The sequence below is a fragment of the Zalophus californianus genome, chromosome 15 (genome assembly GCF_009762305.2).
Source record: "Zalophus californianus isolate mZalCal1 chromosome 15, mZalCal1.pri.v2, whole genome shotgun sequence".
Taxonomy (NCBI): domain Eukaryota; kingdom Metazoa; phylum Chordata; class Mammalia; order Carnivora; family Otariidae; genus Zalophus; species Zalophus californianus.
The window spans coordinates 73,258,034-73,275,371 of NC_045609.1; the positions used below are offsets into that span (position 1 = coordinate 73,258,034).

A 17,338-nucleotide genomic window follows, 5' to 3' on the forward strand; every position below is an offset into this window, starting at 1 on the left:
TGATCTGTCCTTTGATTTCAGTGGGGTGTTAAAGTTCCCCACTATTATTGCATTACTATCTATTATTTCCTTTATATTTGTTATTGTTTTATATATTTGGGTGTCCCACATTTGGTGCATAAATATTTGCAATTGTTAGATTCTTGTTGGATTTTCCTCTTTATGATTTTATAGTGCCCTTCTTTGTCTCTTATTACAGTCTTTGTTTCAATATCTAGTTTGTCTGATATAAGTATTGCTACTCCAGCTTTCCTTTGACATTCATTTGCATGATGGATGTTTTTCCATCTCCTCACTTTCAATCTGCAGGTGTCTTTAAGTCTAAAATGAGTCTCTTGTAGGCAACATATAGATTGGTCTTGTTTTTTATCCATTCTGGTGCCCTATGTCTTTTCATTGGAGCATTTATCCATTTACATTCAAAGTAATTATTGACAGATATATATTTATTGCCATTTTATTACTTGTTTTTTAATTGTTTCTGGAAATTTTCTCTGATCCTTTCTTGTGTTTGTCACGTTTGGTCTGTTGAGAAATCTCTAGCTAGCCTTATGGGTCTTCCCTGTAAGTTAAGGACATCTTTTGTCTTACTGCTTTTATGATTTTTTTTTAAGAGATTTTATTTCTTCATTTGAGAGAGAGAGAGAATATGAGTGGGGGGAGGGTCAGAGGGAGAGGGAGAAGTAGACTCCCTGCTGAACAGGGAGCCCAGCTCAGGGACAGACCGCAGGACATTGAAATTATTACCTGAGCCTAAGTCAGATGCTTATTCAACTGAGCCACCCAGGTGCCCCTCTTTTATGATTTTTTAATTTATCACTATATTTTGTAAGTTACTTATAATATGTCCTGGTGTTGGCCTGCTTTTGTTGATTTTGTTGGGAGTTCTCTGCTTCTGGCTCTGGATGTCTGTTTCCTTGCCCATATTAGGGGAGTTTTCAGCTATTATTTCTTCAAATCAATTTTCTGCCTCCTTTTCTCTCTCTTCTTCTTCTGGGACTCCTATAATATGAATGCTATTACATTTGATGGTTTCACTGATGTCTTCTATTCTTTTCCCAAGTCCACTGAGTGTCCTTATGGGTATTGCTTTAAATTCTCCATCAGGCATTTTATTTATATGGGTTTTGCTTAGATCTCTGGCTGTGACCTTATCTTGTTCTTTCATTTGGAATGAATTCTTGCATCTTGGCATTTTGTCTGACTTCTTCTGTGTGTTACAAAAGGCAGTTATGTTTCCCCCTCTTCTTAAAGTAATGGCCTTATGAAGAAGACGTCATAAGTGTCCATGGTCTGGAGCTTTATGTAGTATTTGTGGTGTGTGTGACTGAGGCAAGCTTGACTGAGGAAGGCAGTCCCACCAGAGTGCAGGGGGGTTGGGCTTGATTTAAGCAAGTTAGACAGCCAGTGTGGGTGCTTCCCCCTGTAGGTCGCTCTGTGTTTATGTTGAGGGCCAGGGGAGGGAAATAGCCAGCTCATTTGTTCCTGCAGAGGCCTATCCATGAATGCTGCCGCTCAGGGATGTGATACCAGGAGAGAGAATAATCTACCCCTGTGTTCCGCAGGTGTTTTTCAGATCGCTGTTTACACACCGTCTGTCATGTGTTATTTGCCTGCTTTCTCTCCATGAGCAGTACAGTGGCCTTTGGACCCTTTCCTAGTCAAGCCTACTGACCTTTAAAACTCCAGGCTTTTAGACCTGCTTGTTGCAAGAACTCATGAAATTCAGCCCTCCTCATTTTCCAAGGCAGTGGCTTTGGGGAAATGTTCTTGTGTGTTTCCCTGTGTGCTTCTCTCTCTCTCTCTTGCCCTTCTCCATGACCATAGATCCCCGCCTTCCACAGCACCCATGATCCATTTCTCCCCTAAACCACATCTACACACCTCCTACCTTCTTTGATGTGGCCCCTTTCTCCTTTTAGTTGTGGAGTTTGTTCTGTCAGTCTTCATGTCAATTTCTGCAGGATTTAGGATGATTCGATAGTTATCTAGTAGTGTTCATAGGAAGAGATGAGCCTAGGGTCCTCCTACTCCGATACCATCTTTTTACACAGTCTCTCTCTCTCTTTTTTAACTTTTTCTAAATTTATAAATCATTCATTAAAAGGCTAACTGGAGAGTACTTGTCTCTATTTGTCCTACTCCCCCTAAGTTTCCACTATGGGCTCTTTTTCAACCTGTGTCTTTTTTAAAAATTTAAATTCAATTAACTAATATACAGTGTATAATTAGTTTTAGAGGTAGAGGTCAGTGATTCATCAGTCTCATATAATACCCAGGGATCATTACATGCCCTCCTTAATGCCCATAACCCAGTTACCCCATCCCCTACCCCCTCCCCTCTAGCAACCCTTAATTTGTTTCCCATGATTAAGAGTTTCTTGGTTTGTCTCCCTCTCTGCTTTTATCTTGTTTTATTTTTCCCTCCCTTTCCCCCATGATCATCTGTTTTGTGTCTTAAATTCCACATATGAATGAGATAATATGGTAATTGTCTTTCTCTGATTGATTTATTTTGCTTAGCATAATATCCTCTAGTTCCATCTTCCTTGTTGCAAATGGCAAGATTTCATTTTTTTGACAGTTGAGTAATATTCCATTATATATATATATATATATATATATATATATATATACCAAATCTTCTTTATCCATTAATCTGTTGATGGACATCTGGGATCTTTCCATAGTTTGGCTATTGTGGACATTGCTACTATAAACACTGGGGTGCAGGTGCCCCTTTGGATCACTACATTTGTATCTTTGGGGTAAATACTCAGTAGTGCAATTGCTGGGTTGTAGAGTAGCTCTATTCTCAACCTTTTGAGGAGCCTCCATACTGTTTTTCAGAGTGGCTGCACCAGCTTACATTCCCACCAACAGTGTAAGAGGGTTTCCCTTTCTCCGCATCCTCACCAACATCTGTCACTTACTGAGTGGTTAATTTTAGCCATTCTGACTGGTGTGTGGTGGTATCTCATTGTGGTTTTGATTTGTATTTTCCTGATGCCAAGTGATGTTGAACATTTTTTCATGTGTGTGTTGGCCATTTGTACGTCTTCTTTGGAGAAATATCTGTTCATGTCTTCTCCCCATTTCTTGATTGGATTATTTGTTCTTTGGGTGTTGAGTTTGATAAATTCTTTATAGATTTTAGATACCAGCCCTTTATCTGATATGTCATTTGCAAATATCTTCTCCCATTCTGTTGGTTGTCTTTTGGTTTTGTTGACTGTTTCCTTTGCTGTGCAAAAGCTTTTTATCTTGATGAAGCCCAATAGTTCATTTTCATCAAGATATTAGCTAATAGGATCTAATAATACATTAAAAGGATTATTCACCATGACCGAGTGGGATATATTCCGGGATTACAAGAGTGACTCAACATCCTCAAATTAATCAATGTGATACTCTACATTAATAAAAGAAAGGACAAGAACCATCTTCTCAATAGATGCATTAAAAAGCATTTGACAAAGTACAGCATCCTTTCTTGATTAAAACTCTTCAAAGTGTAAGGATAGAGGGAACATATCTCAATATCATAAAAGCCATATACAAAAAGCTCACAGTGAATATCATTCTCAATGGGAAAAACTTTTCCCTTGAGGTCAGGAACGTGGGAGGAATGTCCACTCTCACCACTGTTGTTCAATATAGTACTAGAAGTCCTAGCCTCAGCAATCAGACAACAGAAAGAAATAAAAGTCATCCGAATTGACAAGAAAGAAGTCAAACTCTCACTCTTTGCAGATGACATGGTACTCTATGTGGAAAACCCAAAAGACTCCACCCCAAAATTGCTAGAACTCATACAGGAATTCAGCAAAGTGGCAGGAGATAAAATCAATGCACAGAAATCAGTTGCATTTCTATACACTAACAATGAGACAGAACAAAGAGAAATTAGAGTCGATCCCATTTATAACTGTACCCAAAACCATAAGATACCTAGGAATAAACCTAATCAAAAAGGCAAAGTATCCATACTCTGAAAACTATAGAACAATCATGAAGGAAATTGAGAAAGACACAAAGAAATGGAAAAACATTCCATGCTCATGGATTGGAAGAACAAATATTGTGAAAATGTCTATGCTATCTAGAGTGATCTATACATTCAATCAATGCCTATCAAAATACCATCAACTTTTTTCACAGAGCTGTAACAAATAATCTTAAAATTTGTGTGAAACCAGAAAAGATCCCAAATAGCCAAAGGAATGGTGAAAAAGAAAACCAAAGCTGGTGGCATCACAATTCCACATTTCAAGCTCTGTTACAAAGCTGTAATCGTCAAGACAGTATGGTCCTGGCACAATAACAGACACATAGATCAATGGAACAGAATAGAGAACCCAGAAATGGACCCTCAACACTATGGTCACTAATCTTTGACAAAACAGGAAAGAATATCCAGTGGAAAAAAGACAGTCTCTTCCACAAATGGTGTTTGGAAAATTGGACAGCCACATGCAGAAGAATGAAACTGGACCATTTTCTTATACCATATACACAAAAATAGACTCAAAATGGATGAAAGACCCGAGTGTGGAACAGGAATCCATCAAAATCCTAAAGGACAACATAGGCAGCAACCTCTTTGACCTTGGCCACAGCAACTTCTTGCTAGACATGTCTCCTACACAGTCTCTTTAATTCACTTAGTGCTCTGTATATATGTTTGTATTCCCCCAGAATCATATGTTAAATCCTAATGCTTAATGTGATGGTATTTAGAGATGGGATATTTGCGAGATAATTAGGTCATGAGAGTGGGGCCCTCATTAATGGGATTAAAAGTGGCCCTTGAGAGTTCCCTCACCTCCTTTTGCCATGTGGACACACAGCAAGAAGAGGCTTGTCCATTAAGTTTAGGAAATTGACCTCAACAGATACCAACTTTTCCAGCTCCTTTATCTTGGAATTCCCAGCCTCCAGTTATGTGAGAAGTAAAATTCTGCTCTTTGTAGCCACTCCCCCTGCCGTAGTCTATGGTGTTTTTCTTATAGCAGTCCTAGTGGACTAAGAAAATAAGGATCCAATTTCACTCTTTTCTTGTGGATATCCAGTGTTCCCAACATCATTTTTTGAAGAGACTATCCTTTCCTCATTGTGTATTCTTGGCATCCTTATTGAAGATTACTTAACCATATATGTGTGGTTTTATTTCTGGGCTCTCTATTATGCTGGACCATATGCCTATCTTTATGCAAGTACCCTATTTTTAATTACTATGACTTTGTAATGTATTTTGAAATCAGGCAGTGTAATACCTCCAGCTTTGTTCTTTCTCAGGAATGCTTTGGCTTTTTGAGGCCTTTTATGATTCTATATGTATTTTAAGATAATTTTTTTTATTTCTGTAAAAAATGCCACTAGGAATTTGATGAGATAATATTGAATTTATAGATTCTTTTAAGTAACATGGACATTTAAACAATATTAAATTTCCCAATCTGAGAACACAGGATATCTTTTCATTATTTGTGTCTTCTTTCTTTTATCAATGTTGTATAATTTTCAGTGTATATCTTTCATCTCCTTGGTTAAGTTTATTCGTAAGTATTTTCTTCTTTTTGATACTATTATAAATGGGATTGTTTTCTTTTCTTTTTCTTTTTTTTAAATATTTTTATTTATTTATTTGACAGAGAGAGAGAGCGAGAGAGGGAATACAAGCACGGGGAGGGAGAGAGGGAGAAGCAGGCTTCCCGTGGAGCAGGGAGCCCAATGTGGGGCTCGATCCCAGGACCCTGGGATCATGACCTGAGCCGAAGGCAGACGCTTAACAACTGAGCCACCCAGGTGCCAAAAGGGGCAGTTTTCTTAACATTCTTTTAACACAATTTACTGTTAGTGTATAGAAATAAAACTGATTTTTTAATGTTCATTTTGTATCCTGAAACTTCACTGAATTTATTAGTTCTAACAGGCTTGTGTGTGTGTGTGTGTGTGTGTGTGTGTGTGTGTGTGTATGTGAACACAGTGTTCAGGTTTTTCTACATATAAGATTATGTCATCTGCAAATACACATTATTATACATCTTCCTTTTTGACTTGGATGCCTTTAATTTATTTCTCTTACTTAATTGCTTTTGCTACAATCTCCAATACTTTGTTAAATAGAAGTGGTGAGAGTTGGCGTCCTTATCTTATTCCTGATCATAGAGGAAAAGTTTTCAATATTTCTATATTGAGTATGATGTTTACTTGGGCTTGTCAGTTATGGCCCTTAATTTATTGGGGTACATTCCTTTTATAGCTCATTTGTTGAGAGTTTTTATCATGAAGGGTGATTAATTTTGCCAAATGCTTTCTGTATTGAAATGCTTATGATTTTTATTCTTCATTCTTTAAATGTAGTGTATCATACTAGTTGATTTATGTATGTTGACCTATCTTTTCATCCCCAGGATAAATCTTACTTTATCATGGTGAATGATCCTTTTAACGTACTGTTGAATTCAATTTGCTAGTATTTGTTGAGGATTTTTGCAACTGTGTTCATGAGTGTTATTGGCCTAGAGTTTTTATTTCTTGTACTGTCATTGTCTGGCTTTGGTATCAGATTATTTCTGGCCTCATAAAATGACTTGGGAAGTATTGTCTTCTCTGTAGTTTTTAGAAAGAATTTGAGAAGGATTGATATTAATTTTTTAAATGCCTGCTAGAATTAACCAGTGAAACCATTTGTTTTTGAGTTTTTTTTGTTGGGAGGTTTCTGATTACTCAATTTCCATGCATGTTATTTTTCTGTTCATATTTTCTATTTCTTCATGATTCTGGCTTGGTAATTTGTATGATTTTAAGAATTATTGATTTCGCTCAACCATCGGTCAGCATCAGGGAAATCCAAATCAAAACCTCAATTAGATACCACCTCACACCAGTCAGAATGGCTAAAATTAACAAGTCAGGAAATGACAGATGTCGGCAAGGTTGCAGAGAAAGGGGAACCCTCCCTACACTGTTGGTGGGAATGCAAGCTGGTGCAGCCACTCTGGAAAACAGTATGAAGGTTCCTCAAACAGTTGAAAATAGAGCTACCCTATGACTCTGCAATTGCATTACTGGGTATTTACCCCAAAGATACAAATGTAGTGATCTGAAGGGGTACGTGCACCCCAATGTTTATAGCAGCAATGTCCACAATAGGCAAACTATGTAAAGAGCCAGGATGTCCATCAACAGATGAATGGATAAAGAAGTGGTATATATATTCAATGGAATATTATGCAGCCATCAAAATGAAGGAGATCTTGCCATTTGCAATGACGTGGATGGAACTGGAGGGTATTATGCTGAGCAAAATAAGTCAATGAGAGAAAGACATGTATCATATGATCTCACTGATATGAAGAATTCTTAATCTCAGGAAACAAACTGAGGGTTGCTGGAGTGGTGAGGGGTGGGAGGGATGGGATGGCTGGGTGATAGACATTGGGGAGGGTATGTGCTATGGTGAGCGCTGTGAATTGTGCAAGACTGTTGAATCACAGACCTGTACCTCTGAGACAAATAATACATTATATGTTAAAAAAAAAGAAGATAGTAGGAAAGGAAAAATGAAGGAGGGGAAATCGGAGGGTGAGATGAACCATGAGAGACTATGGACTCTGAGAAACAAACTGAGGGTTCTAGAGGGGAGGGGGGTGGGGCGTGCATTAGCCTGGTGATGGGTATTAAAGAGGGTACGTATTGAATGGAGCACTGGGTGTTATACACAAACAAGGAATCATGGAACACTACATCAAAAACTAATGATGTAATATATGGTGATTAACATAATAAAATTTAAAAAAGATTTATTGATTCTGTTTAGGTTATCCAGTTTGTTGATATATCATTAGTCTTATTAGTCTCTCTCAATCCCTTTTTTTTCTGTAGCATAGATTGTAATATTTCATTTATGATTTTACTTATTTTAAGTCGTCTCTCTTGTCTTAGTCTTGCTAAAGGTTGTGTTGATTTTGATTACTTTTTAAAAAACCTCGTATTTTGTTGATTTTTCTCATTTTCTACTCTTTATTTATCTCTGCATTAATCTTTAATATTTACTTCTTTTTGGTAGCTTTGAACATAGTTTGTTCTGTTTTGAATTGAGGTGTAAGGTGAGGTTGTTTAGTGCAGAGCTTTGTTTTTTTTATGATTTTATTTATTTATTTATTTCAGACAGAGAGCATGGAGGGGGGAAGGGAGGAGCAGAGGGAGAGGGAGGAGCATACTGCCCGCTGAGCAGGGAACCCAACGTAGGGCTGGATCCCAGGACCCTGGGATCATGACCTGAGTGGAAGGCAGACATTTAACCAACTGAGCCACCCAGGCACCCCGAGAGCTCTCTTCTTTTTTAATGTAGTCATTTGTTAGTTCTAATTTTCTCTTTGTACTGGTTTTGTTGTATCCCGTTAGTTTTGGTATATAATTTTTTCTTTTTATTTTGTCTCAAGATATTTTCTGATTTCCCCTTTGATTTCTTTTTTGATCCATTGTTCAGAAATATGTTGTTAGATTTCTACAGATTTTTTAACTTTCAAATTTTCCTCCTGCTATTGATTCATAGTTTCATTCCGCTGTGGTCAGAAAAGATAACTGATATGTTTTCAGTCTTCTTAAATTTGTTAAGACTTGTTTTGTGTCCTAACGTGATATATTTTGGAGTCTATCCCACACACATATGAACAGAATGTGGATTCTGATGCTGTTATGTGGAATTTTGTTTCTCTGTCTGCTAAGCACATGTGTTTTGTAGTGTTGTTCAAGTCCATGTTTTCCTTATTGATTTTCTTTTTGAATATTTTATCCATCGTTGAAAGTGGGGTATGATGGTTTGGGGATTAAGGTAATGCTGGCCTCATAGAATGAGTCTGGAAGCTTTCCTTCTGTTTCTGTTTTTTTAAACAGCTGCAGGAGAATAGGTATTATTTCTTTATTGAATGGTTGGTAGAATTCCCCAGGGAATCCATCAAGCCCTGGACTCTTGTTTTTTGGGAGGTTTTTGATCACTGCTTCAATCTCGTTACTGGTTATTGGTCTATTCAGGTTGTCAGTTTCTTCCTGTTTCAACCTTGGGAGTTTATAGGTTTATAGGAAGGCATCCATTTCTTCCAGGTTGCTCAGTTTATTGGCATATAATTGTTGATAATAATTTCTCAATAATTATTTCTATTTCCTTGGTGTTAGTTGTGATCTCTCCCCTTTCATTCATAATTTTATTAATTTGGGTCTTTTCTCTTTTCTTTTGGATAGTCTGGCCAGTGGTTTATCGATCTTATTAATTCTTTCAGAGAACCAACTTCTAGTTTCGTTGATCTGATCCACTGTGTTTCTGGTTTCTAATTCATTGATCTCTGCTCTAATCTTAATTATTTCTCTTCTAATGCCTGGCTTAGGCATCGTTTGTTGCTTTTTCTCTAGTTCTTTAAGGTGTAGAGTTAGTTGGTGAATTCGGGATTTTTCTATTTTTTTGAGTGAGGGTTGGATGGCTATGTATTTCCCCCTTAGGCCCGCTTTTGTTGTATCCTGTAGGTTTTGGACCGATGTGTTTTCATTCTCGTTGGTTTCCACGAATTGTTTAAGTTCTTCTTTGATTTCCTGGTTGACCCAAACATTCTTGAACAGAGTGGTCTTTAGCTTCCAAGTGTTTGAATTTCTTCCAAATTTTTTCTTGTGATTGAGTTCCAGTTTTAAAACATTATGGTCTGAGAATATGCAGGGAATAATCTCAATCTCTTTGTATTGGTTGAGACCTGATTTGCGACCCAGTATGTGGTCTATTCTGGAGAAAGTTCCATGTGCTCTCAAGAAGAATGAGTGTTCTGTTGTTTTAGGGTAGAATGTTCTGTATATATCTATGAGGTCCATCTGGTCCAGTGTGTCATTCAAAGCTCTTGTTTCTTTGTTGATTTTCTGCTTAGATGATCTGTCTATTGCTGAGAGTGGTCTCAGCAATAGACAGATTGATTGAGGTCTCCTACAATTAACGTATTGTTATCAATATGACTATTGTGGTTAACAGTTGGCTTATGTAGTTGACTGCTCCTATGTTGCGCTGTAGATATTTACAATTTTTAGATCTTCTTGTTGGATAGACCCTTTAAGAATGATATAGTGTCCTTCTCTGTCTCTAACTACAGTCTTTAGTTTAAAATCTAATTTGTTTGATATAAGAATTGCTACCCCAGCTTTCTTTTGAGTTCCGCTGGTATGGAAGATGGATCTCCATCCCTTCACTTTCAGTCTGGATGTATATTTAGGTTCAAAATGAGTCTCTTGTAGACAGCATATGGATGGGTACTGTTTGTTTTATCCAATCTGCAACCCTGGGCCGGCTTAGTGGTCACCTATTCTTTCAGTTTTTGCTGGACTTGGAAGCTCTGTGTCCCTCCATCCATTCTAAATGACAGCCTTGCCAGATAAAGTATTCTTGGCTGTGTGTTCTTCTCGTTTAGTACCCTGAATTTGTCTTGCCAGGCCTTTCTGGCTTGCCAGGTCTCTGTGGATAGGTCTGACGTTATTCTGATGTTCCTCCCTCTGTACATAAGGAATCTCTTCTCCCTAACTGCCCTTAAGATGATTTCCTTGGTTCTGAGATTTGTGAGTTTTACTATTACATGCTGTGGTGTTGGCCTGTTTTCCTTGATCTTGGGAGGGGTCCTCTCTGCCTCTAGGACGCGAATGTTTGTTTCATTCCCCAGATTAGGGGAGTTCTCAGCTTCGATTTGCTCAAATACATCTTCTAATCCTCTCTCTCTCTCCACCCGCCCCCCCCCCCCGGGATTTCCAATAATTCTGACATTGGAACGTTCCATGGTGTCACTTATTTCTCTGATTCTATTTTCATGGATTCTGAGTTGTTTTTCCCTTGTCTCTTTTCCCTTTTTGTCTATCACTTTGTCTTTGAGGTTACTAATTCGTTCTTCTGTCTCGCTTACCCTAGCTGTTAGATTATCTATATTAGATTGGGTCTCATTGATAACATTTTTAAGTTCTGCCAATTCAGCTTTCATTTCTGCCTTTAGAGACTCTATGTTGCCATTAATTGATTTCTCCATTCTAGCTATTGTCTTCATAATTGCTATCCTGAATTCCATATCCGACATCTTGGTTGTATCTTAATCTATTTGTAAATCTGTGGCATAAGTCATAGTCTCTGAGTCTTTCCTATTTTGGGGGTTCCTCCTCCTAGTCATTCTGTTGAGGGGTGGTTGAGGGAATGTATAGAGTCCTAATTATTGACCACAACCCAAGCAAGATGCACCTGTTTTCTAGGGACCTTAGGGTTGCTGGCCTCTTGTTTTCCCAGCTTGCCTTCTGGGGGAGGGGCCTGCAGTGCTGTTACTCAGGTAACCCTGTTTGGGCAGAATTTCCCTGACCCCTGTGGCAGGGGATGTGCTCAGTGAAAACCGTTTTTTTGCGGCTTTTGTTCTCTGGCGGCTCTCCCTGTCAGAGCTGTGTCTCTTCCGAAAGAGCAGAAGAGACCATTTCCAGCCCTCTGCCTCAGAGCAGAGAGATTTCAGTCTGTTCTTCAGTGAGCTCTCCAGGCCACACTATCTCTGTTTCTGTCTGTGTTGCTATAAACTGTAGGGTCCTGGGTTGTTGCCCCTCAGCCATGCTCCCAGTCCTTGTCTCCATGTGGGGGCATGTCTCTGCCCTTTGTGCTTCTAAAACCGCCAGCCACCCCCAGTTTGCACATGCAGGCCCGCTGCTCTGAGTTTCCCTCCAGGGGGCTGCCCTAAAATCCTTTCCCCGCCGCTACCAGTCTGCGAGTCTTTGCCGGGTCCCCAGCGCAGGAGGCTATCGCTCACCGGTGGTGTAGGATCCCCACGGCCAGGCTCCCTCCTGCTGCCATTTATGCTCCGATGTCTGCCCGCAGAATCACAGCTCCCCGCTTTGTACCTTGAAACCAACCACCTGTGATATTCTGTTTGTAGAGATACAGATCTATCTTCTTACATCTCAGGCTGATTTTGTGGGTATTCAGAGTGGTTTGGTAGATATCCAGCTCAATTCTGGGGACTGGTTAGAATAGGGTCGTACTCCTCTGCCATCTTCCACCCCCCCACACACATTTTCTTTGAAAGTGTAGGATGCTAAACTGTCATGAGAGATGCCACTAAGAATGCTTGTAACATCATTATATCTAATTATATAAATATAATTTATAACTAAAATGAAATTCAACTTGGAACAATTACTGAAATTAATATAGATTCGTGATCAGGGCTTCCTACTTATCCTACGTAAAAAAAATAATAAATAGGTACCTTAATTATGTATACATTTCCTACGTTTTGACAGTAGATTTAATTCTAACTCATTTTTACCTGAGAGTTCTAGTTTGTGTATCATATATATATATATTTTTTCAATACAGAAATGTTTGTATAATAATACAATATGCATCTGAGAAGAAATCTTTCAACAAAACAATAATCTCACATTGCTATAAAATTACTTTGGACTAACCTAAACCTGTATCATTTAACTATTAACTACGGGTAAGCAAAGAGAATCAAAATACAAATAATGAATTACAACAGCCTCTGGTTTACATACAGAAGGCTGGATTATAGTAAGGAGGATAAATAGGAACTTTAAACTACCTTTGAATTTATCACCTATATGTTTTCATTAAAAAAGTATAACTGACATCTACACCTAGTTGAATACTGACAAAATGTATAGAGTCTGTGAAATATAGCATGGGCATAATTAAAACACAATACATTATTTAGTGTAATTTGATTTTTTAACCCTAATATTTTCTTTCTTGGTAGTCAAACAAAAATTTGGATATTTCGATTAATGCATCAAACAACTTTAATCTCAACATTACATGGTCCGTTGGTTCAACAGGTAAGAGGATTTTGTTGTCGCATGTCTTTCACATGTTTGTTTATGGAACGTGTTCTAACGTGGCTTTTTATTGTTAATTCAAATAATTGAAATTTTTTAAAAAATGTCATTGTTCTGATTCAGGTAAAAATAATAAGTAGCATTGTTAATGAAGTTTCTTTCCTTTGTCAACTTTGTCCCTTATTCATTTAAAATTAGATGCATAACAAATATTGTACACCACATAATTTTTTAAAATGGTAGTGTTATGAATTGCTATGATTTTAATTAAGATATTACTTCTTTAATGACTAGGGACTGAGATTTCAGTTATTTGATTCACTATTGAAGTTATAAATTTAATTATTAACCTTAATATTGATAGAAAACTATGAAATTCTGTGCATGCTGATAAATTAACATGTCTTCTATTACTTTCAAGCTTAGAAATGTACTATTCCCTTTGTCAGCTTCAGTGCTGAGAGAAAGTTGGAAAAAACCCCTATACTTAATATGTCTTCCATAATAAGGTTTATAAGTTGACGTTTTTGACTTTTAAAAAATGTAACCAAGATGAAATCAAACTATGCTGGATTATGAAGAAGTATGCTCACTTTTTTGTATTTACATCTTAGGAAATTTTGTTGGCTTTTATTTTCTATATCAAAGATATACTCTTGCATAAAAGTGTTGGAATCTTCTTTAAAGAAAATATGTGGATTCTTAGATATCCATATTTGATTTCTGAAAATCAAGTCATTATGCCATTTTAATATGTAGACTCGTGGAGATGTAGAATTCAAGAATGATGAGGTCTTTGCAGTTCTAGAACCTAAATTCCATATGTTAAAGAATGAGAAGTTTGGGCAACTATATAGACATTTTTTTACTATGGTGCCAAACATATAGTAAAATCTTGGCATTTTGAGCTTCATTAATTAAGAATTCATGATGGAACACTGGGCTGGCTCAGTCGGTAGAACATTTATTTCTTGATTTTAGGGTTGTAAGTTTGATTCCCATGTTGGGTGTAGAGATTACTTAAAAATAAAATCATTTTAAAGAAAGGAATTCATGAAAACTTGTACTATTAATTTGAAATTTACTTTGGCACAATAAATTGACTCTAGAAGATTTTTAAAATTTGTTAATAAAAATATATAAAACCTTTGTAATTAATTTAGAATGGTAATTTTTTTTTAATGGATGAAATTGCTCATAACTTTCAGATTCCCAGAACTAAATCTCAGAAATTTTGATTTATCAGGTTAGGAGATGGGGTCAGGAAGTCTGCCTTTTAAAACAACATCCCACGTAATTTTGGAATAGGTGATGAGTTAGAAATTAATTCAGTTGCTCAGTATATTAATTCTAAATACTTTTACTGTTTTTTAAGGTGGAAGGCTTAGTAAGATTGTTGGAAATGTTTTGTTCCAGTTGGTCAATTTCAGTAAATATTTATTGAGTATGCAATATGTGTTTAACTAATTAGACATTTAGCTTATGTTTTAAATTGTAAACTCCTTTCAATTTATTCAAAGTAGTGATGGTTCAATTTGTGGTTAAGACAAATAAATTGATTTCTTTTCCATTTTTTAATTGGATTGAGACATGTGAAATATGTCCTGATTTGTTTTGAGAGGCTCTGTGGAGTAGTAAATAGAAGGAACTCAGTGTTTGGAGCTAATATATACCTGAGTTCCAAAGAGGAATTTACCATTCAGTAGCTATAAACTTAAGGCAAGTGTTTTAATCTTTCTGAGGGTCAGATTTCAATTTGAAAAATAGAGATGGAATACCTCTGGGATAAAACTGTTATTAGAAAAGAATATAAAATCTCTACACCAGTGACTAGTACATAGCACTTAATCAGTGGTATCATTTAAAAAAATAATTTTTATACAAATCCATTACATTTATGATGAATTTTATTTCTCGTTTGTTACTCTAAATAGTGAACAAGTTTATTTTGATAATTATGTTTTTATACATACAGTTCTAAAAATTAAGTAAATATAATATATATTTTTAAGTTCAAAAAGATCCTTTTTTCCTAATAGGAGTTTTAAAAATTTGTTATTCTTATTTACATTTTAGCTGGAACAATATCCGGGGAGGAGACTCCTATAGTTTCCAAAACTAATATAAAGGAATACAGAGATAGTTTTTCCTATGAAAAATTTAACTTTAGAAGCAATCCTAACATTACATTCTATGTGTACGTCAGCAACTTTTCCTGGCCTATTAAAATACAGGTAAGTGTTAATAGTATTTCACATAATGACCACTGAATATTTTCTTTACAAAAACAATGCTGTTTTTGTTCGAAGTAATGATATGGATAAGATTTCTGTTTTGAACAACATGAAACAGGTATTGACCCCTGATAAAAAGGGTACATTGAATGTCTAATGATGAATGTGTTGTTTATTTTTTGACTGTTCAAAATCTGCTGGTTTAATGTTAATTACAGTTTTCTTTTTGGGTAAAAATGGAGTGCCAGAGGAGCAATATTATTTCACCTAGTTTATACTCTGACTAAGACTAGGAGAACAGAATCCAAGTTCAGAAGGTTTATCTATGTGGTCTTGAAGTTTAAGACCCAGCATAGATAGAAGATAGGTCAAAAGTAGATGGCTTTCTCCTTTGTTATATTAACTCAAAGGGAGGGCTTTTGCCTGATTAAAGTATGGGTGGTAAGTTTGAGGCCTGGTATCCAGGAAAGGGGTAAAAACTGGCTATTTCTTGAGACTGGGCTTTGCACTGGACAGCAGATCTTCTCAGTCTCTATGTCCAGGCTTTTGACACCTCTCATAGTTATGAGAGCCATGGAAAAATGTGCTTGAGTATTCCCCAGGGACTCCAAAGGATGACACAACCAGATTCCAGGTTTAAAATAGCACAGCTGCCCCCTGACCCAGGCAGCATGTCTCTCCCTTTTTCCTTTAATTTTCCTTTTTTTTGGGCAAAATCTAGTGGAGGGGGACACACTTGCTGCTTTAACACTTCATTTCCTTATGGCCCAACAGTGAAAACTCTCAGTCACACAGCCAACAGATTATCTGTCCTACATTCAGGTTGTGAAACTCGATTGCCTTGTATTTCTAGTTTAGTGGTCCTCAAAGTGTGGTCCCCTGATCACGGCAGCGACGATAATGAATGTCTTTATTAAAAATGTTCATACTAATGATACTGAATCAACCAAAAAATGTACTAATTTTTTAATGAAATTATATTCTAAGAAATGCATCAAAACTTCAGATAACCACATTGTTTGGGTTTTCTGATCAATTGTATACTTCATCTGAGGGTTAGATACTGTTCTTACAGCAGTACTTGAAATTATTTGCTTTGTTTAGAATCTCATTTTTGCTTTATTATATACTGAACATAATTTAAACTTCATTAAAAATATAGGGTAAGCAGTACTTAACAGTTCTTTAAGACCCACTACCTCTCACTGTTGATTTCTTTATGCTACATATAGATGTTGTATATTTCTTTCCTTTTTTTATTAAAGTATATTTCGTTTTTTATTGTGTTTAGTGATAGGCTGCTAAAGGCTTTAGATTTACTGCTAGGAAACATTTAGGATGTTCTTTCTATCTTGAATTAGTCAGGCTTTGTGTTCTTAATTTATGCTTTTGTGAAAAAAAAGCCTATATGTTGTAATGTTGGCATTTGTTCATATATTCATTCTTTTATGACTGATTATTTGATTAGATTGAATTCAAATTAGTTTATTGAAATTTCCTATGTACCAAGCCCTGTGCTAGGTCATTATGTTTTAAAATCTTTAAGGGGTGCCTGGGTGACTGTCATTTAAGTGTCTGCTTTTGGCTTGGGTCATGATTTCTGGGTCCTGGGATCGAGCCCCGTGTCAGGCTTCCTTCTCAGTGGGGAGTCTTCTCCCTCTTCCTCCATCTCATTCTCTCTCTCTCTCTCTCCTGCTCTCAAATAAATAATAAAATCTTAAAAAAAATCTTCAAAAATGTACAGATTATTCTTTCCCCTTTCATATTAATGACAGCTTATGATCTATGACTAGAAATTATTTAATAATTTCTATGTGATTTGTGAGAAGATGGTGATTTTTAAAAATCATATATTTATGGGAAAATTATTTTTATTTGTAAGGCTAATTCAGCATCTAAATTAAGGAAGTTAATTTACTAAGAAATATTATAAATCACTACTCAGTAACGAGAATTATTTTGATATTTTTATTTCTTCATTGTATAGTGTGATTTAGATGCTATTATGGTCAGAAAATGCTGGAAATATTTTGACCTTGAGGATGTTGGATGCATCATTTTATTTTCTAGGATTTATACAGAAATATGAATCAGATTTCACTTGGTATATTCAAATTATGATTAAAGGCAACAAAAGGGCTCATGTATTGAGCTTATTAAGTAGTAATTAAAATTGATATAATTGTTACATTTTAAGTTTTTTCATGTACTTCATGTGTGGTTATCTAATTATTTATTTTTAAGCA

The 17,338-nt window shown here is 36.2% G+C and overlaps 1 protein-coding gene across 1 annotated transcript in view; it reads left to right on the plus strand.

Annotated features, from left to right (window-relative positions):
• Positions 1 to 17,338, plus strand: part of ATRNL1 (attractin like 1) — an 891,320-nt gene that overhangs the window by 343,300 nt on the left and 530,682 nt on the right. The window contains 2 exon segments of the mRNA XM_027596871.2: positions 12,780 to 12,858; positions 14,935 to 15,092. Of these exon segments, the coding sequence (XP_027452672.2) occupies positions 12,780 to 12,858; positions 14,935 to 15,092 (237 nt within the window).